The sequence below is a fragment of the Lytechinus pictus genome, chromosome 11, assembly GCF_037042905.1.
Source record: "Lytechinus pictus isolate F3 Inbred chromosome 11, Lp3.0, whole genome shotgun sequence".
Taxonomy (NCBI): domain Eukaryota; kingdom Metazoa; phylum Echinodermata; class Echinoidea; order Temnopleuroida; family Toxopneustidae; genus Lytechinus; species Lytechinus pictus.
The window spans coordinates 32,503,416-32,524,806 of record NC_087255.1 but is presented as its reverse complement, the minus strand read 5'-3'; the positions used below and the strand labels follow the sequence as shown (position 1 = coordinate 32,524,806).

At 36.1% G+C, this 21,391-nt stretch overlaps 1 protein-coding gene across 2 annotated transcripts; it reads right to left on the bottom strand.

Moving 5' to 3' along the window:
- Positions 1-4,118: 4,118 nt before the first annotated feature.
- Positions 4,119-20,047, bottom strand: LOC129271196 (zinc finger protein AEBP2-like). 2 transcript variants are annotated; one of them, XM_064106370.1, is made up of 6 exons: positions 19,958-20,047; positions 14,995-15,069; positions 12,863-13,382; positions 12,006-12,130; positions 11,267-11,334; positions 4,119-10,040 (listed from the first exon to the last, which is right to left on the bottom strand). In XM_064106370.1, exons 2-6 carry the CDS (start codon positions 15,046-15,048, stop codon positions 9,893-9,895), a joined length of 915 nt encoding a protein of 304 aa, XP_063962440.1. In that variant the 5' UTR covers positions 15,049-15,069; positions 19,958-20,047; the 3' UTR covers positions 4,119-9,892. The 2 variants fall into 2 exon arrangements, with proteins under 2 accessions (XP_063962440.1, XP_063962441.1); XM_064106371.1 differs by lacking the exon at positions 19,958-20,047 and adding an exon at positions 19,329-19,376.
- Between the last annotated feature and the right edge of the window lie 1,344 nt (positions 20,048-21,391).

Here is a 21,391-nt window from a genome sequence, read left to right as displayed (position 1 = left end):
CATTCAACTGACCATTGCCATGGCTGCTGCATGCGAGTATAAAAGAACTCAGTTTAAAAATGTCGGACATGACTATTAAAAGGCCTCAAAAGAAGTTCGTGAAAATATAGAACATCTTACGATTGATTTCTGAAAGTATACAGAAATATTATTGGTACAAGACTATTTTTGTTGATAAAAGTGTAGGGCCTATAGGTCTATGTTGCTCTGAGGAAGATGATGATACTACTACTTACTACTACTGCTGCTACTACTACTACTACTACTACTACTACTACTACTACTACTACTACTACTACTACTTCTACTACTACTACTACTGCTGCTGCTGCTACTACTACTACTACTACTACTACTACTACTACTACTACTACTACTACTACTACTACTACTACTACTACTACGTACTACTATTACTACTACTACTACTACTACTACTACTACTACTACTACTACTACTACTACTACTACTACCACTACTACCACTACTACTACTACTACTACTACTACTACTACTACTACTACTACTACTACTACTACTACTACTACTACTACGTACTACTACTACCACTACTACTACCACCACTACTACTACCACTACTACTACTACTACTACTACTACTACTACTACTACTACTACTACTACTACTACTACTACGACTACGACTATACTACTACTACTACTACTACGTACTACTACTACTACTACTACTACTACTACTACTACTACTACTACTACTACTACTACTACTACTACAATCACGTCATCACACACAAACCTAGACAAAGATGTGAGACGAAATAAACTAAATGATTCTTAAAATTTGTGTAGCGAAGGATCATGAACAAATTTTATTTTGATTTTCCTATTTCGAAAAGACAAATATTTACCATACCCTTTAAATTGTTTCCAAGGTTGATGACGATTGCTTCCCGGAGTTCCTGCAATACCGGATTTATACCACAGGATTTTAATACACATTAACATTTTGAAAGTTTATGTTATGTTGATCTATATAAATGAAAATACAAGTCAATTCAGTTCAAAATGGTTTAAAAGAATATTACTTTGCGGCGCACCCCCCCCCCCGATGAAAATCAAACGCGCCATATGCTTGAATCATGGACATACATGTATTTCCTAAAAGTTGCTGACCTTCAATGTCCCGGTGTGTTCCCTATTATTTGATTTCTTTCTCCAGCTAGTGTGAGTGCAATAGGGTTAATGTGCTGAAAACCCTTGTTGTATAATAATAATAAATATTGGAGATTTCCACATACACGGACCTGTCGCAATGTACATATTCGTGTTATTCCGGTTTTAAAATGAATGCTCTAGTGCAGGAGTTACATGGATACATTATATTTGAAAATCTGTTTTTATCCTAGATTATACATATCTATATTACGCAAAAGGTGTAACATGGTTCACTCTAAAAACAAATCAGTAAAAATGATTAGTTAATAGGGTCAGCTGGGTGCAACTGTTATTCTAGTCGTATTTGACTATTTTCTAGTCGTAGTTTACTAGAGTTCTTTCTGACCATAATGTATGTCAGAAAACTCAGAAATGTGACTAGACAATCAGTTGCACCCAGTTGTCTACTGGCATATAGTTAATTTCACTGATTTGTTTTTAGAGTTTTGGAAAACCTTCATGTTCAAGCTTCTTCTCAATACCTGTATTGTTTACTTCTATAAAAGATGTAAAAACTGGTGGTGATGTGGGTTTTGTCTCTCGTAAATCTTTTCATTGCAATATTACGCCCTTTGAATATTTGAGAATGTGATCAATTCAAGATAATTGTTTTTTATATTATCAGGATGGATACAAAAAGAGGAGGAGAAAAGAGAAATTGGTTACAGAGAGGAAAAGGGAGGGGGAAAGACAGAAAGGAATAAGAGAAGAAAAGAATAAGCAGAGATAGATAGATAGATAAATAGACAGACATACATACATACAGACAGAAGAAAGAAAGAAAGATAGATAGATAGATGGATGGATGAATAGATTTATCGAGAGAGAGCAAAAAAAAAAGACAAGAATATCTCTCTCTCTCTCTGTTTATATTCCTTTCATTTTTTCATATATATATATATATATATATATATATATATATATATATATATATATATATTTATACAGAGAGAGAGAAAGAAAAAATAAAAGGAATATAAGCAGAGAGAGAGAGAGATGGATGGATAGAGAGGGAGAGAGAGAGGGGGGGGGGGGGTGGTGACAGTGGGAGTCCCCGACATGGAGAGTATATCGTTGAGATCGCCTGGTCAATGAGAAAGGAGAAGAGAGAAACAGAGAAAGTGGATCATGAAAAGAAAACATTGTCTGCTGCTGAGTCGGATTCTAAACTCAGCTGAGTAAACAATAAAGGTAACCATAGATACAGCGATGACGATATTTCTTCCTGCCTCTCAAATGTTCCTTGAATCCATCTTACCTCTTCCAGTCTTCTACATTATTTAACCAGGTGTTAAAAACTCTCCCAGGGGTTTTAATACAACAACAATTTTCAAATATGAATAATAAAAATCAGACAAATGCGCAATACAACGTGTTTTTTCTTCTTGTTATTCCAAAAACTTAAACACAGTTATTTTTTATTTATTTATACAACGCTGTTTACCATATGAACTTAACAGAAGTTGTTTAACAGTTCAAACATGTCAAGTGTTTAAAATCTTAAACAACAAAGTTGATTTTTAGGTATATTTAATCTTCAATAAATTAATCACATGTGTTTAAAATGTAAACACTTAACTATTAAACAACTATTGGAAGGTACCAGAAGTTCATATTAATATACAGCGTTGTATAAAAACATTCTATTAGCGTTTTACTGTGCACACCCACACACACACAAACAGACGTGACTATTCTGCATTTCTTTTTAGTCCAGAATCTATCCTAGTAAATTACATTTAATTTGTACAACTTTATACTAAAATAACAACCTGAAATGAATGTTTAGGACTACGGAACCAGGACGTGAGAGATGATATAAGATAATGAACATAAAGCTTAGCGACTGAACGTAGGACTGATTTTTAGGATTAATCATACACATTAATCAATGCAATCAATCGTAGAGATTTGCCCACGGTCAGTCGCTAAGATGTGTGTTACCGGGTCCTGGTTTTCGTAATTAGTTATTAATAGTTGATTGTGAATTCAATGTACAAGCTGGAATGATTGTGGTAATGACGTCATGGTATATTCTTAGACTGCTTGGCATTAGGTCCAATATTAGAAAAAGAAATATTAATGGGAGAGACTCGGGAGCGAATCGAACGAGCCAAAATGTGATTTTTCAATAGTATGTCACATTATTTTATTATTACTATTATTATCGTTGTTGTTATTATTATCATTATTGATGTTGCTATTATCAGTAGTATCATTTATTTTTACTTTGATTTTTATGATCATTTTTTTATGGGGGGATGGGGGTTGTAGTCCCATCCCAGTCCGTGCATCAGTGATCGTCTGTATAAAGGCATTTATAATGATTGTTTTATGATCCTATAGTAGGACCATTTTGAGTTTAATCAAACACTGTTATTTGTCTGAGTCTGGAAAATGTGTACATGAAAATATGCATTTAAGGCGTGACGAGACGGACCAATCATTTGACCCGATGCACTTTTCCAACATCGGACTTGATATTCCTGAAACAGTGTGGCAAAGTGCTAATAGCATCAATAGGCCCTCCTTACCCATCTCTCTTCTCCTTTTCCCCTGTACCCCCCCCCCCTCTCTCTCTCATATTTTGTTTCCAACCTCCTCCCTCAACCTGTCCCTCTTGATCATTTCCACCACTTTCAATCATACTGCAATCTGGCAATGTAGCATTCTTCCCCGTCTATCATGGCAAGAAAGTTTGTTCAATTGCTAATCAAGCAAATTCCCCCAAATCAAGAGTAAATCATTTGACTAAACACATATTTCTGGCCGATATGCGTTCAGTTGCAACTAAAATATCTTACAACACCCCTGTAATCTTGATGTTCAATTGAACAAGTTCCTTGCAACCCCAAAAGACTCAGTCTCTCCTTTGACACTCTAAACCTTTTATCTACATGTAGTCCTTTCCTGCACTCACTTTTCATTTCAGTTCAATTAATTTATTTCCAATTAAAAATCACAATATAAAAATTCATAAAAATACATCATTGAGCAAATGTAAGCCATATTCATGTACAAGTATTACAAGTCTTCCACATAAAATATATATGTATACAATAAGTTAACATTTCTAACAACAGAGGAAATAAGGAAATTATTAAATCCCCAAAATAGAGTTTGTCTAGATAACCTCCCCTAAAGGAATTAAGACAAAATATAATTGACATAGTAAGATATAAGAAACTTATTTGCCCACAATTAAACACTAAAGAAAAACCAAAGAAAAAAAAATCAAAATCAAACAATAAAGGGGAACAAACAAAAACAAAACCAAACAAACCCTACACTAAAAAAGAAAAAGGTGGAAAATAATTCTACACCAATTGAAGATTGATTAAATCCCCCTTGATCCTTCTTTTAAATACATTGTAATTCATTATAGACGTTATATTACTTGGCAGCACCAACAGTTCCAAACTGTTGGTGCTTTATGACTAAGTGAAAATAGCAAATAGGATTTTTCGACTGCCCATAAATGATATTTATTTTCATTTCTTGTATTATAGTTATGTACTGAGTCATTTAATGAAAGCATACTATTGTTAACCCCCCCCCAAAAAAAGATAATTCTGCACCTCTCATTTTGTTAACATAATTATGTAGCATCGTATCATCCCTGGAATCTGATATAAAATCCTGAGTCAAGATCACTTTTTAAAATAGGGCATCTGATGGAACAGCAAATAATCGTCTTATTACAATATTCGTTTTGAATCAAAGTATTTCTACTATGTCCTAAATAGTTTGTATTTCCCTGTTTCAAAGAAGATTTGAGGTCATTTTTTCCATAAAATTCATCTCTTGGTAAAAGAAAACCCAACAAACACATGCATTTATAAGAAAAGAGACATAACACATCATATTTGCATTGAAAATATATAACATTTATATACAAAACTTTCAGGGTCAAATTCTCTGCATTAAGTGAAAATTTAGAAAAATTGGCATATAAGGACTGAAATCTAAATTCATAAAATAGGAGGGGAAATATGTTGATCATATCATTCATGTACTCTGTTTCAAACAAAAAGTCCACAAAAGAAGGAATATGACATAATCTGGGAACAGAGATGGATGAATAATATCTGAATGCTAATGAAATTGAGAATCATGATTTTAATGTGAACGTATCAAACACATACCAAGCAGGTCCACAAAGACCCCCCCCCCCCCCGAGCTATGCAATTTAACAATAGCCCAGGCTATACAGTGCGTATCAATAAAAAGTTTACACTTTTAAAGAGTCCTGGAAATTGAAAAAAGATACAACATTAGGATAACTTTATTCACATATATTCTTGGGTTTGGGCCTAATCTATTAAATGAAAGTAAAAATTTTAACACAATGTAACACTTGAGTGAGCATTGTCCATTTTGGTAAAGCTAACATAAAATGATTTGCGCAGAAATGCTCTTTTTCCACACTTTCAATGATAAATGGCTAAACAAACTGACTGTGCGGTTTGTTTCTCATATTTTTCTTTTGCATTTTCCGCCAATTGAAATTAGGCTTATTGAAATAAAACAGATACATTTGAACATTCTGTAACACTTTGCCTACCAAATTATCATTTCAACCCCAGGTAAGCACATCCATTACCTTTTTGTGCCAGCTGAATCCGAGGACATAACTGAATGTAAACAAAAGTTTATTTCAGACATCTCCAGCAATTTTCTTATCATTTAAAGTGGGTTTACAATGTATATAATTTTATACTTTATTTTAATACTTGTTTCTCCCACTTTTCCCAATCAAGATGATGATTAACAGAAAGAAAATCCAAGTCTAAGCCATTTCTTGTGAATCACTGTTCTATGTAAATCAGATATCATCATGATGGCCTTGGTGTGTGGGGATGGGGGGGGGGGGCACATTGGCATACATGTACAAGTTAAAATGGTAAAATATATCTTCATATTATTCTTCTTAGCTTAAGTCAATGTGCTCTTCATGATTAACGCTTACTTTTATCCATATATAATAACTATTTCCAATTTCTGCGCAAATCATTTTTCACGAACTTTTCAAAAGTAAGTGGTGCTCACACAAGTGGAAAGAACTTTCAACAGTTATATCGTCATTCGATTAAAGAGACCTGTACCAATGTATCAATGTGGAATAAGCTTCAGGATATTACAAATATATCATTTTATAGGATAATTTATAAGTGTAAACTTTTTTTTGATACACACTGTATAGGGTTAATGAGGCATTGTAATTAATTGCAAATCTATAAACAATAACCTTGATAGCATCCATAAGATTTCACGATAGCCTTCAGTGGAATGAAAACCAGTCAAGGATGTGTTAACTCCAGGGAAAAATATTATACATTGGCTCAGGGCGATTGTGCCCCCCAAATTATAAAAAGAGCCTTGGGAAATCGCCTCTCACTGCAATGTAAAAGATTTTGGTGGTAGATTATGAATAGCAGCCCAGAAAAAATAAAAAACTGTTTGACTCGTTCTCCCTCATTGCTTGAGTCACATCATGGGGTTCATTGATCTCTGTAAATTCAACGCTGAACTTAACTACCAGTGTGTGACAACCAAGAACAAGGGAACCAATCATTGCATCATGTCTGAAATTGCATAGCGCCCTCACAGAGAATAAATAGTCCATGGTATGGTGGCCTCCATTGTGGGAGATATTTCGAATTTGAAAGTGAGAGGTTGCAAAATGCTATTCCCCCTCCAATTCGTTGATCAATTAACTGTGGTTCGGAAATAAATTTTATTTGCATAGAATTTTAAGCAAAGACAATGAAGAATGACATATATCCAGGATGCAAAAGTGAATATATTTCCGTTATACAACATAATCCTAAAATATCATACAAACATGCCATTTGCTACAGTTCAAATTAAGTATTTGGCCTTTCATGAAATAAAATCATATCAGTACAAAAGAAAATTGCAAGTAAAATGAATATAAAAATTGCAAATGCCTGTAAGTCAATGGTACTGTTTTTTTCTAAAAGGAGGTAACACCAACAAATATGAGATGAAACCAGATTTGCACATAAAACAAAGATGTTATATGAGATTGATCACATCCATCAAAGTAGTAGCTTGAGATGTGCTTTAAGACCTTGTCTCCTGGAAGTTGATCATACCTTTAGTATTAAAGCCTTAGGAATGATTCATGGGCTAGATGTACGTTCCAGAAAACGGCAAGAACATATTTGACAAAACTTTGAGTATCTGTGGTTCTTTTCAGGTCCAAAGATATAATTCATGGTGTACCATGAAACCTCTGCATTGATTAATTCTTTGCAGAGCTGCCAACATTGGTATGATAGAATCCAGTAGATTTCGCGGAGGTATGATTTTGTGAGAGAGCGGCGGAACGTTGTCCCACGGATGGGAGTTTTGGGTAGCAAAACACATTAAGAAACAACATTTGATAGTAACCGACAGCTGTCTAAACCATAAAAAAAAATTCCGATAGATTAAATGCACATTAGAGAGAATTCATGAATTGTCATTGACTAAATATACACTTCAGGCAATACAGTAGATTTTTTTGATAATTCATAAAAGAATGCATTCAACATGAAAATACCTTTAATTGGCCAGAGGGGGACGGGGCTGCAGTAGTGGTAAACATGTCATGGTAAATGAGCTTTATAAATTATATGTGGACTGTTTAATTTAGTCTCTGAGGGATTCCTGTGAAAATTGTCACACAGTCCCATTCTGCTTGAAAAGTATCTTTATACTTCGACAAGTATTTTGTCGTCTTGGTCTTGGATGACTCCATCTCCATGATCTCCATGGTCACTGGCGATGCGATTGTAGTGTGGATGAATCGGGACGGGGCGTGCTTCGCACAGCTCAGCCAGCCAGCGCCAGGCTAGCTCACTCACGAAAAGAGAAAATGTTCGAATCCGATCAACCCAAGTGAAAGTAGGCGAAAAAATCTCCACTTTGCTTCTAATTCTTCAGGATTGTCAATAAAATTATTCCTGAAACTGAAAGTCGAGGTGTAAAAGTAATGCACTTGTTAATCCCATCGTTGATCCACAGTTTCAGCTTGAATAAGGCGCAAGCAAGCTTACGAAAAAAATGCCTCGCAGTGCTCGTGAACTTTCCTTCTCGGAGCTTCCTGGCGCAGCGCGGCCAGCTGGAGCCGCGCCGGCGCATCGGGGGCCATGTGTATGGAGTACCGCTGAAGAGTTTTCATCACACACATTGCAGAACCCGGAAATAAAATGGCTTGTTAGACTACTTCACCAGTCGCTCAGTAAAATTATCTTCATTTACATGGGAAATCAATGTACGATTATACAAAAACTGGTAGAAGTTACTGGGTAAAATGAAAATGTGTTAAGGAGGTTCCACGTGGGTGTTAGGGAGTTGAACATGCTAGACTCGTTAAACAGTCGTTTGTATGAATTTTACAATTTAACAGCTAAAAATCCTGATTATCCGGGAGATTTTGGCATGGGGTCGGGAGAACGGGAGATTGGATCGCAATCCAGTATTCTCCCGCAGGATCCGGGAGACTTGGAAGCTCTGTCTTTGCTATGGGAACCTTTCAAAGACATGTAGCAGGTTCATAGAGCAAACCAAGGAATCCATTTTCAATTCTCATTCTCACATGGGGGTACAGTCCCTGAATTCCTTATCACAATCATCATTTTCTCCCCCGTTTCCGTTGTCTCTATTATATAAATAGTGTACAATCTATTGTACAATATACTGGATTATCCCGAGTGCAGGTTTATTTCACCGAAGCCGAGGTGAAATAGACCTGCATGAGGGATAATTTTATATTTGGAGTTCATATAGTCCAGTAATATTGTATGACAGACCGTTCACTATTTGTTATAGTAAATTGTACAACGCCTACTTAGTCTTAGCTTATTGTGCGCTAGCAAATGGGAGGCTCAATGACAAACATTTGCACCGTTGCACACGTACCATCCAAAATGTACCCTCCATAATGTACCTTGCACGGGCCGGGAAAAGGTGACGTCACTATACAAATTAAGATTCAACACATTGCACGGTTGCATGCGCTTAGTAAATGCAGACGCGCAGGGCTTACTGGCTAAATGCGCATTGCCATTAATCGATATTCTCCCCATTCATTTAACACGGGGTTTACCCTCCAAATATCGAAAGTTATATTGTACATTTGTACAATATTACTTTTTGAAGGGAGGTCACAGGGTACCAATCTAGCCGATCACAGCTCGTATTTTACTACCACTATTTACTATAAAGGTATATTAAATAATTCAGGTCCTATGCTGTAGAGGAATTGGTGAGAGAGACTCAGGGGCCCGCATTCTGAAGTCGGGTTTAACTTAAACTCAGGTTTAAAGTTGTGGTTTAAGAATGGATAGCCAATATTTACATAAATCACTAACAGTAGAGATATCATATTTTGGCTCATTTGACTCTCAAATCATTCATAATTGTCTAGGAAGTATAAATAGATGATTGTCTTCACCGTTGAAGAATCAGGAAAGAGCACAGTAAATATAAGAAACATACATCTTAATAAGAATTTTGACACATTTGGCTTACCATAATTTTAGCACAGAGTTAGACCATGGTCTAAGTTAAACCTGACTTCAGAATATGGGCCAGGGTCTACATGTAAGTTCCAGAAATTGTGGAATCTACTCTCAATCCTAATTCTCACTTGGGGAAACAGTCCATGATTCCTTATCATAATCATCATTTTCTTCTATGTTTCCTTCGTTTCCTTGGTGTAAGTATTCCAAATCCTATACTTTGGAGGGACTCGTGAGACAGGCTGCTCATCGGGATGGCGCACTCCTTGTGTTCCTTTTGATCGGACTCTTTGACCCACGAGTCTGGGATACTGTAAACCAAGAAAATGGAATTGGGAAATTCAGATTTGCTTCACTGCATCAGGTGATTGAATGATAAACTAGCCCTTACAATGCTAGGAAATAATGGTAGACAAAAAACCTCTTTAAAGGTCAAGTCCACCCCAACAAAATGTTGATTTGAATCAATAGAGAAAAATCAGACAAGCACAATGCTGAAAATTTCACCAAAATCGGATGTAAAATAAGAAAGTTATGACATTTCAAAGTTTCGCTTATTTTTAACAAAATAGTTATATGAACGAGCCAGTTACATCCAAATTAGAGAGTCGATGATGTCACTCACTCACTATTTCTTTTGTTTTTTATTGTTTGAATTATACAATATTTCAATTTTTACGAAGTTGACGATTAGGACCTCCTTGCCTGAACCACAAAATGTTAAAATAATGGAATTCCACGTATTCAGGGAGGAATGAAACATCATTTCACATGACAATGAAGAGAAAATCAAAATATTTCATAATTCATATAATAAAATACAAAAGAAATAGTGAGTGATGTCATCAGTTCCCTCATTTGCATACCGACCGGGATGTGCATATAACTCTTTTGTGAAATGAAGCAAAACTTTAAAATGTCATAACTTTCTTATTTTACATCCGATTTTGATGAAATTTTCAGTGTTATGCTTATTGAATTTTTCTCTTTTTATTCGAATCAAGTTTTTGTTGGGGTGGACTTGTCCTTTAAGAAACGTTTTGAATTAGCAGAACAAAATCTATGGTATGTTCTATGAATATCAAAATTGTGACCCCCCCAAAAAAAGGTAATGAAAAGAATGAATAAATAAATTGAAATAAAATATAATTGAAAAAAAAGACAACATAAAAATATTAATTAATGATAATGAAAAATAATAAATTAACAATTGTGATTTTTTTTTTTTTTTTTTTGGGGGGGGGGTGATACTGCTACACAGTGGAACTGTACTGTATTTTTTTTCTGCTTACTCCACCCAGTGTTTACATGATTGTGATTTTGTATAAAACAAATGTAAAATTATACTTTATGGGAGATTTAGCACTTAAAATATTGGTCATGGGAGCTTCGCAGGAAGAGTATCGTCAGTCATTTTCACTGAATAATATGCTCTCAGCCAATGAGATGCAAGGCTTTCAATAGCTTATAACATCTATTGGTGAAAAGCACCGACAACACTATTCATGAAAACGGTCCTATATCTATTGGAACTTACACATCAGTTGGTGACCAACGAAGGAGGACCATGGATTCTCCATTTTCATCTGTTCTTCTACAAACAACCTGAAAATAAAAAAAGATGAAATGTTAAAACCACATTATGTAACATAAATACAAAAAAACCCCACAATTTATGCCTTCATGTACATGCAAAAGATAAAATGAAGCTAGATTTTTTTTCTTCCCATTTAAAAAATTGCTTTCTGAGTTTTTCAGTGTCTGCAGGGAAAATTTTCACTATGAATGTCACACTTTCCATTCAACCTTGACTGATGGGTGATATCTTCAACATGTACCAAGTTTTTTTAATTCCACTTTTCACATTACACACTTTTTTTTATTTCAGAGGATCCAGTAAGTTTAAAAACAAAGTCAGTAAGCTGATGACTCTACTCAACACAAACCATCTATCAATAACAATTTACAGGATGAAAACTTGTCTGTCTCCCACATGTAAGTCTTTGACATAGTTGGGTTCAAATCAATGGTTTGGATCAACAAGAAGACGGTAACTCAAAGCCATTGGCTGCAATTTGAATCCAAACTGGACTGTTCTCCGACCACAACACTTGCGGGGGAGGCAAAATTTAGTATTTGCAGCATTGCTCTGAGCTTCAGATAACATGATTTCACTCTTTTGAACGTTCCTATCTGCCGGTATTGCAAAATGCAATTTGTTAAAAATCGGATTGTATAATGTGTGGCAGGCTTTACACCACAAAAGATCAACTTACAGAGCTTTTAAAGATGATAGAACTTCCACTGCCTTCTGTGTCTATCTTTGTTTTCATATTGAGTTCTACAAGTCGATGACGTACTGCCTCGGCCATGCGTGTATCAAAGAAATCATCTGTCTTCACTGAAATCAAAATTCAGGGGGAAATTGCAAATAATTCCATTTGAAAAAAGCTGGTCAATAAAGAAGACGAGTAAATCATTCAAGAGATAATATAAAATGGTGTATCCATCTTTTCGTAATTCTGAACAAAATGAACATATATCGGAATGTGGCCAAATAATCTTTAATGCAGAGACTTAAAAATCACACAAAATACTTTTAGAAGAAAGAGAAAACTTAATGTAACGTCAAATCTGAGAGGCACAAGCGCTACATGTGTTTAGTGATCTGTAAAATAATTTTTTTTTTCATTTTCATTCTATTGACAAGTAACATGACCAAATCACATTGACAAATCAATAGTCTCTCCAAATACCGTAATTGGTCCATTCTTCTCAAAGCTATCATTGCTGGTGTGTTAAAACCTTATATCTCAACATTTATAAATTTTGATGGCAGCTCAGATAAAACTGTATTTTGGAAAGATGGCAATGGAAGCAACCTCATATTCTCTGAAAACAGTTGCATTCCTGAAGAGAACTCTAACTAGGCAAAAGAAGGTTTCTAATTTTATCATATCTCTGAAAATAAGATTTTTCTGAGCTGTCCTTATTTTCTGTTGTTGAAATTTTGAGATAACAAGGCTTTAACATCCCCAACACCATTAAGAGCACATTAATGTCATCATCACTGCAGACTTTATAATGATGACTTGTAAATATGGCAAATGTTAAATTAAAATAATTCCCTTACCCATGGACAACCTTCTTCTGATCCTCATCCTTTTCTTCTTGAGGGCTTTTCCTGGACTCTCATCTTTGCTCTTTGGAGTCTTCTGTTGCGAGTTCTGCTTCTCAGCATTGAGATGTGACTGACAGTGTCTCATCAAGCCTTTCTCTGTCCTATAACTCTGGTTACATCCCGCGAAGACACAGCGGAACGGCTTATCCCCGCAGTGGCTCAACACATGCTTAGGGAGCCAGGTCGCCGACATGGACGGCGTGTTATAGACCTTGCAGCCGTCCCACAAGCATACAAACTTCTTCCCGCCTTTCTTGATCTGCTTCTGTGCATGCTCAGACCGGACGTGATCGGCCAGGTCGGCGCTGGTCTCTGCCTCCTCCCCGCAGGATTCCCAGCGGCAGATGTATTCCACCTTGGGTTTGGGCGTGGTCGGTGTGGGTGTGGTGGTAGGCGTGGTGCAACCACTGGGTTGGCTGCTTGCACAGTCACTGCTGCTACCGGTACTGGTACTCATGTGAAACAGCGGAGGCTAGAAGAACAACAATAACATAATTACATTAAGTGCATTCTTTTCTGTTCCGAAAAGTCTTGTCTTGTTTATTGGTATTTAATAATAACAAAGAGGAGGAAGAATGCAGGAGAGCAAACATTGGATTGACTTGTAGAAAAATTCTTGCTAAGTGTAAGAGATACCTAGTCTAAATGTATTTTATTTGCACAATGGGGTAAAAAGAAAAAACCCATATAATTTGAACATCTTGAATCAACATTAGGTCCAAACATTCATTAACATTACAGTAGTTGATTTCTCAAACAAGTGGAATGCCTCTGGCAGTCTCGCCTGCATTACGCGATTCAATATACATGTAGCAGCAGTGCTGACTTTGAAAACAGCTATTGAATAATTATTCATATAAGAAAACATTCATATGATAATAAAATACTACGTTCTTGTTCATTGACCCAAAATGACCTTTGACCATGATCATGTGATCTAAGATGTGTGCAAAATAATAATTTATACTTGATTACCCATATGTCTATGTTTCATAAACTAGATCCATAAACTTTCCAAGTTATGATACCAATTTAACAAATACCCCCAACATGACCAAAGTTTCATTGACCCTAAATGACCTTTGACCTTGGTCATGTGACTTGCAACCCGCACAGGATGTTCAGTAATGTCCAAGTCTCATGAACTAGATCCATACACTTTCGAAGTTATGTCATTTCAAAAACTTAAACTTAGGTTAAAATTTGATGTTGACGCCGCCGCCGCCGTCAGAAAAGCGGTACCTATAGTCTCGCTGTGCTATGCAGGCGAGACAAAAATTAAACATTGCTTTTTCAGATTACATAAAAAATACAAGGGGCAGACAGTCTTTCTTATTTATTCAAATATTTCAGAACAAATGGAATTATATGTAAGTAAATGTATATTGGATAGCAAATGCATTATTTTGTTGATTAAAAGATAAACTTCATTTCTGTTAATGAGATTGAATTAAACACATAAAAATACTACCTTGGAATGATTGGAAAATATTGATTATAGTGCACCAAAGAATTAGCATATTTCTAGTATATGTTTCAAGATTTGAGGATTCAAAAAATGACAAGTCACTCAAGTCTGATGACATCAAAATCAATGAATATACAAATGAAACAATGAATGAATGGACTACCCTGAAATATTTTGCCTTCACATTTACAGGTAGGCTGTTTATGAAATTAGAGAAGCAATAATTTGCAGTCAACTTTTTGTGATTAGATTCTTTAGGTAACATGAAAAAAAACTTTCTTTCATATTTAAGTTAATATCAAAATGAATCATCAAACATCACAATATTTACAAGATTAAAACAAAGTTGTGGAACATACAAGATATAAAAAAAAACAGATAATAAATAAAAAAGATAAAAATTTCAGGGATGTGACTAAGAGATGGGAAAGAGACTGACTTTCGAAAAGAGGAAAAAAAAACACAACCAGTCCGCATGGGCATAAGAAAATAGGAGTAGGAGGGTATAAGCAGCTGAGAGACCCCCTCCTCCTCAAACATGAAAATAACTTGAAATAATTGTTTTCATCTTCCCCACAAGTCAAGAGTATGTTTCCTTTAATGATGATCTACTTACATGGTTAGTATCGGGCCACTCCCTCCTCGATGGTTTATCTCGTTCTTCATCCATCTGTGTTGATACCACCTACACCTGCATCCAAGACAAGTGTAAATAGCTATTAAGAGTCTGAATATACAAATCATATAAATACTAATTCATCCTGCTATAAGTAGGGATGCCACTCGCGCGCCGAAAAATTCCTGCCAGTGCGCGCTGTTGATGGTTATCCTCACAAATTCTTGGCAGGAATGATGAAAGTTATCCCAACAATGCAAAAAAAGTACACATATAACAACAAAAACAATGATACTCACATTAACCTGAAGAAAAACTCTTTCAAGTTCTTATATTTTCATACCCATTGCTGACACATATTTCAACTACGACTTCAATGAAATCCTAGCATAATTAACCCATTCATACGTAATATCAGCTGATTCCCATTGATCAAGATTTCCGGACCGAAGAATTTGATCTTAAGCAGGGACCACGAGGAGCAAGGGTAGTTCCCCATGTCGCTGCAAAACTGTGGAAAACTTTTTGTGTTCCCAGGATGATCTTCGGTTGCTCTAGCATTCCCTTTTCAAGGGCACAGATTCACCTATTCAAGCGGATTTTTGGTCTACCAACAACATAAGCCGATGAAGCAGTATATCTTCTTACTGACATAATCCCAATTAGCCTGTTGGTCACTCAGGAAAAGCTCCTACTCCTGGGACAGATCTTGAGCACTGACATGGAAAGGATCTATATCTATACAACGCAAATCTATACAAGAATGGTGTGATGCTCTTCAACAGCTCAGCCTTCCCTCACTTGATGAGCTTGTAAGGAAGCCCTCTAACCACCATCTATGGAAGCGAATGGTTCAGTCGGCAGTGATTCAGGTATCCGAGGCCAGACAGCACAACGCCCTTACCAACAAGACATCCTTGTCCTTATGGACCAGAATCCCTAAACCAAAGGCGAAGGATCTGTCCCCTGGGCACATTGCCAATCCAAGTCTGCGGTCAGCCATCACCATCCGTGCTCAGATTTCTTGCCAAGTCTATCTGACTCAAGCCAAGATTGGCAAAGCACCTGATGATTGCTGTCATCTGTGCATGTCAGCCTGCGAGGATGTGGAACATCTGGTTGCTACCTGTCCAGCCCTAGCACCTGTCCGACAGGATCTCATCCAGCGGGTTAAGGCTAATTCCAACACCAAGCAGTTTGTACCATGCTTTGAATCTACCCCTGCTCTTTTTGTAGAGCCTGTCCTTTTTCTACCTCCTGGGCACATCAGCAACAACACAAAAGCCCAATTACATACGCTTATTTTATACTTCTTACACAACCTCCACACAACTCGCCAAAACTTATTCGGTACTTCATGATTGCAACTTAGAGCCTTCAATGAATTGCGGCCCTTCCAACGGTGCCGTTGATCTCCGACCTTAGCGGAGGAAGAACACGGGAGAGAGATGTGAAGGGTATTTTGAAACTCTATTAGCGACGTGATTATATTTCCCAATTTCATTGTTTAAAACCCTATGTCAAAGTGGAACATTCCAAGTTTATGTCTATGACAACGAAAAAATCCCCAGGGCAGGCAATTGGAGTATGGAAGACCAGAACAACGTCTATTGTTATTAGGTTGATTAGTACTAAGGAACTTTCGTCAATTACGCTTGTGATTGCACAATCCTGATTTCTCACACTTCATACCCAGCAATTTTCATGATCTGATAACTTGATCACTCTGCTATTGGAGATAAAAACCAGGTATGCCTATTTCACTTTCTCAGTAACCGGGTCGGCACATTCTCTCCTATGAGCCCGTGTGTTATAGTGAATGACTTCCGGGAAAAAATGGTGACCCGCATTGGCTCGCGGAAGTGTACATTTTATGTGACAACATGTTTCCAAAATCCATTAACATTGTGAAATCGCCGAAAAATCCACTTTTTTAGACCCCTTAATTTCTTAATTATGATGTTAAGGAAATGCGATTGTGACATTTTTAGTGCGAGATGCGGTCATTTAGATAAGAAAATTTCACTTCTGTTCGAGATTTTGCCCATGTCATTGGATGATTTTGTTGTGTGATAGTGTGTTAGTGAATATGTGGGGTGCATGTATTGTATTGAGTTTGTGGCTGTGTTCAGTGGTATTTTGCAAAGTATGCTGAACGTTTTAATTTGTATACGACAATTACGAGTGTTGAGCTGTGTTTTCTTGAGTTAATTTATCTATTTTATTTTTATTTGAGGAAAAGTAGTTAACGTTCCAACTTCCAAGGCTAACGGCATGGGGGAGGCCGGGGGCATGTGTGAAGTACATTGCACTGTATGTTATAAATGATACCACGTACCCCAGCTCAATGATTTTTCTACTGCGCATGCGCACTTACGTTAATCTGCTGATCCATTTATTGTATTTACACCCTAGTAGAGTAAAATGTTAATGAAGTATTCAATAATGAGTGATATAAAAAGGTTATTAGTATGGATTGGAAGTTACATCAATACGAGATTAATATCAAATTTCTTAGTCGTAAGGATCTATTAATAAATAATATTTTGTATTAAACATTGGCTTTTGCCATTTAAATCAGTTATAACTTTAATTAGGCAATTTTTCCATTCGTTATGTACAAATGAATATTCATTTATTACCTAATTTGCATATTATTAAGAACAACAGATATGAAGTAAACTTAAGAGCTCTGCACCTCTGTGAAATTTGGTGATTATTTGCCTATCCCTGTTCTAGTTATATCATTTTCGCATATCAATTAGGCAATTTTTCCATTCATTATGTTTAAATGAATATTAAATTACTCCCTCATTTGCATATCAATTATTATTGTATATATGCTGACAAGAACAACATATATGAATAAAAATTACAAACACTACATCTCTGTGAAATTTTGTGATTAATTGCCCATCCACTTTCAAATCAAGCCATTTTCGCATATTAATTAGCTGGACTTAGTCATTTTTTGCCAATTTCCTCTGGTGCCATAGGTGAAAATTTGTGTTTTCCCCATATTTTGAACTCCGTTGATATGAAAACGAAAATTAGTTCGGACCCAATTTTTCAGGTACTTGTTGGTGGTTAACATGTTAGGTGCCCCAAGAAAAAGCAACCTCTATACTTCATCAAGTTTTAAAATAGGTAGCTTTAAAAATGGCAAAAAACACATTTTTGCCATTTTAGCCACTTTTTGTCAGGAAATCTGCCTTTTTTAAAATTTGAATTGGCCATATCTCGGCAACCCCTGGTCCAATTTTCGTGATCTTGGTGTCATTTTACTCGTGTTTCAGAGCTTATTCCAGTTAAACTGTTTAAAAACTAGATTTACAACACTTCAACTTTTGGGGTGGCATCCCTACATAAGACAATTGTGATCAATTCCCTGGTCTTGGTCATTGATTGTAATGAAAGTCGGCACGTGTCACTGCCTTTTAGAATAGTAGGCCTATATACTATTTTTTTTCTCAAAAAACAAAGATGCAATTTACTGCAGAGCATTTGAAGTCAGATTTTTCTTTGTTAGTCTAAATCACAATCTCTAATATTTTCCTTCATTTAGAAAAAAAAAATCTTATGCACCTGGAATAATCTTTTTGCTGACATATCTTTTAAGAGTCGAGTCAGAGGGGTAGGGAGAAAGGGGGGAGTGAGATGGGAGGAGGAGGAGAATGATGATGATAAAGATGGTGATGATGATAAAGATAATAAGAATGGGGAATTGAGGGAATGATATTGTGAATAAATTTCTTAGAAAAATAAAGTTCAATCATTGATTGAAGATTACCTCGAGCGAAGTTCGTGCAGGCTCCACTCCACTTCACTACGCTCCACCTACCCGAACTTCGAGACCGTGAACTCGATCTGATATTCCGAGTGACAAAGGTGGGATTTTATGGGGGGGGGGGGGTAAATATAAAATTCATGCAACATCACAATCTTTAAAAACAATTAAAACTAATATTCTTACTTTACAAAAAGTTTCACTTCTTTTCCATGCTTCTATCAGTCTCAAAATTGGTGATTTAGAGCAGACATGAAGTTCCTCACACATCTAATTCGCTGCCGATTTCAAAACATCGCATGCGCGAGGGTCTGAGCTTGGACCGGACCCGGAACCTCGCGCATATCGCATTCGATGTTTTGAAATCGGCAGCGAATTATTCATACGTGTGAGGAACTTCATGTCGGCTCTAAATCACCAATTTCGAGACTGATAGAAGCATGGAAAAGAAGTGAAACGTTTTTTAAAGTAAGAATATTTAGTTCTAATTGTTTTTAAAGATTGTGATGTCGCATGAATTTTATATTTTCCCCCCATAAAATCCCACCTTTGTCACTCGGAATATCAGATTGAGTTCACGGTCTCGAAGTTCGGGTAGGTGGAGCGGTAGTGAAGTCTGAAGAGGAGTGGAGCCTGCACAAACTTCGCTCGAGGTAATTGAAGATGTTATCTGTTGTTCACCCTAATGAAAAAAAATTAATTTGTCAAAATTACGATACGGTAGAAAGGCAAGCGAAGCGATGTCTGACCAAGAATTGAAACGATAACGTTGAGATCAGAGACAGAGGTGAAATACCAATAGTACAGCCGTTCCTGATTGCGATAATTGGAAAAGTAGTGGGCATATTGTTTATTGACCACGAATGTGACTGAGATTTGCCATGATTTGCCTTTGTTTCTGGTCGGTCGGTGCGAACTGCATTAGCGCCGAGATTCGTTTTTGGTCACACACAGACCAATACGTGGGACCGTTGCTGCTGGAGCGGGCGTTATGCCTATGGACTGATCATCGATTTGCTCATCAAACAAGTTAGACTTAGCATCAGCATAGAGCTAATGTAGTCAGCTTTAGCTTTCTTATCACAGTGAATTCAATAAATAAAGCACACAAAATATATCAAAATCTAACGAGTACGATATTACAATGAATAATCAAAGACTAGTTAAAATACTTACACACACTGACCAAATTCACCCCTAAAATAGTAAGACTCCGTCCTTCTTTGTTCACGTCTTGGGCTCCTATTGGCGACCATTAGCAAGCAACTGAGGTCGGACGAAGATATCGACAGAAAAAGATGCATTATGTCTTCAAATAGGCATGACAGAAAGAAAAAGAGTATTTTGTTTTAACGTCGCATACGAGACTTCTCTATGACCCTGACAAAGAAATTAAGACATCATATCATATATGAATACTTTTCTAAACATATTCTACTGCCTAACGGTACATCTGTATTTTTTTAATGTGTTTTATTGAATCAATATAATAAAAAAACATAAACAAAAATATATCAGTGATTTTAACAATAATAATAATAATCAACAACAACAAAAATAAAACATGACAACGCAATGTAAACGAAAAAGCAGCTGATATCCATGTACAGATATACGAATACATATTACAACCTAATATGACAGTCATCTTGTAAACTTCTATACGCTGAAAACGTAACATGATATTTCTACAGACCATGACAAACACAAAGTTTAATGAACATAAATTAAATTCCCATTTTTTTAGGGGATTCACTTTTAACCAGTAGCGGACCGTGACCCGAAGGAGACAAAATGATTGGAGGGGCACTGCATTCTTTGTGAACAATGATGTGCCCCTCTAATGCTTTGTCTCCTCCGGATCACGGTCCGCTACTGCTTTTTACGATACTATATTCCAGGTTATTATTATACAGGCAGTGTAAGTATTGTAGCTTTCAAAAGACGGTGATTTATAATGTTATATTATGTTATAATTATGTTATGTTATATTACATTAAAAAAAATTATAACTTTATGAAACATAATTTGCGCAGGGCCTATGTCTTCATTGTTCCTGGTGCTCGCATTGTATGTTTAACAAGATATATAATCATGTTGTACTAAAACCTCCCGTTTTCAAGTCAATATACACCAAATATATTTCCTCGCACTTCGAATTATTATTGTTTATGTAGTGACATATGCTTCTATTTCATGACTACTTAAAGTGATTGCCCCATTTTAAGGTCTTAATATAAACCATTTCCTGTCCGTGCTTACGTTCGCATTCGTGGATTGGTGAGATATGTCTGTTCTTCATGAATTCCCAAAATCAGTCGTTAAAATGTCCCTTTTTCTGATCTGAATATCAAACATTTTCAGCTTGCGCTTCGCGCTCGCATCATTTGGTTAGTGAGATGCGTATATGATAATGACTACAAAAAGTGCTTCATGTGTCATTTACATGTAATTCTAACAAGATCAGCATGCGTTTGGCACTCGCATTAGATGACTATGGTGAGATATGTACTCTTAATGGATTCCTTAAAAAAAATAGTCCTTATATCCCTGTTTTGGGTCAATGATATGCAAAAATTTAAGCTTGCGCTTCGCGCTCACATATTTTTG

Excerpts from the sequence above, each read along its gene's own strand:
- LOC129271196 (XM_064106370.1), bottom strand. The coding sequence starts at position 15,048 with ATGGATGAAGAACGAGATAAACCATCGAGGAGGGAGTGGCCCGATACT. Across the intron at positions 12,131-12,862 it reads CAGAAGAAGGTTGTCCATGG|TGAAGACAGATGATTTCTTT; the intron begins GTAAGGGAATTA and ends TTTTGATTTCAG. Across the intron at positions 11,335-12,005 it reads CTATCATCTTTAAAAGCTCT|GTTGTTTGTAGAAGAACAGA; the intron begins GTAAGTTGATCT and ends TTTTATTTTCAG.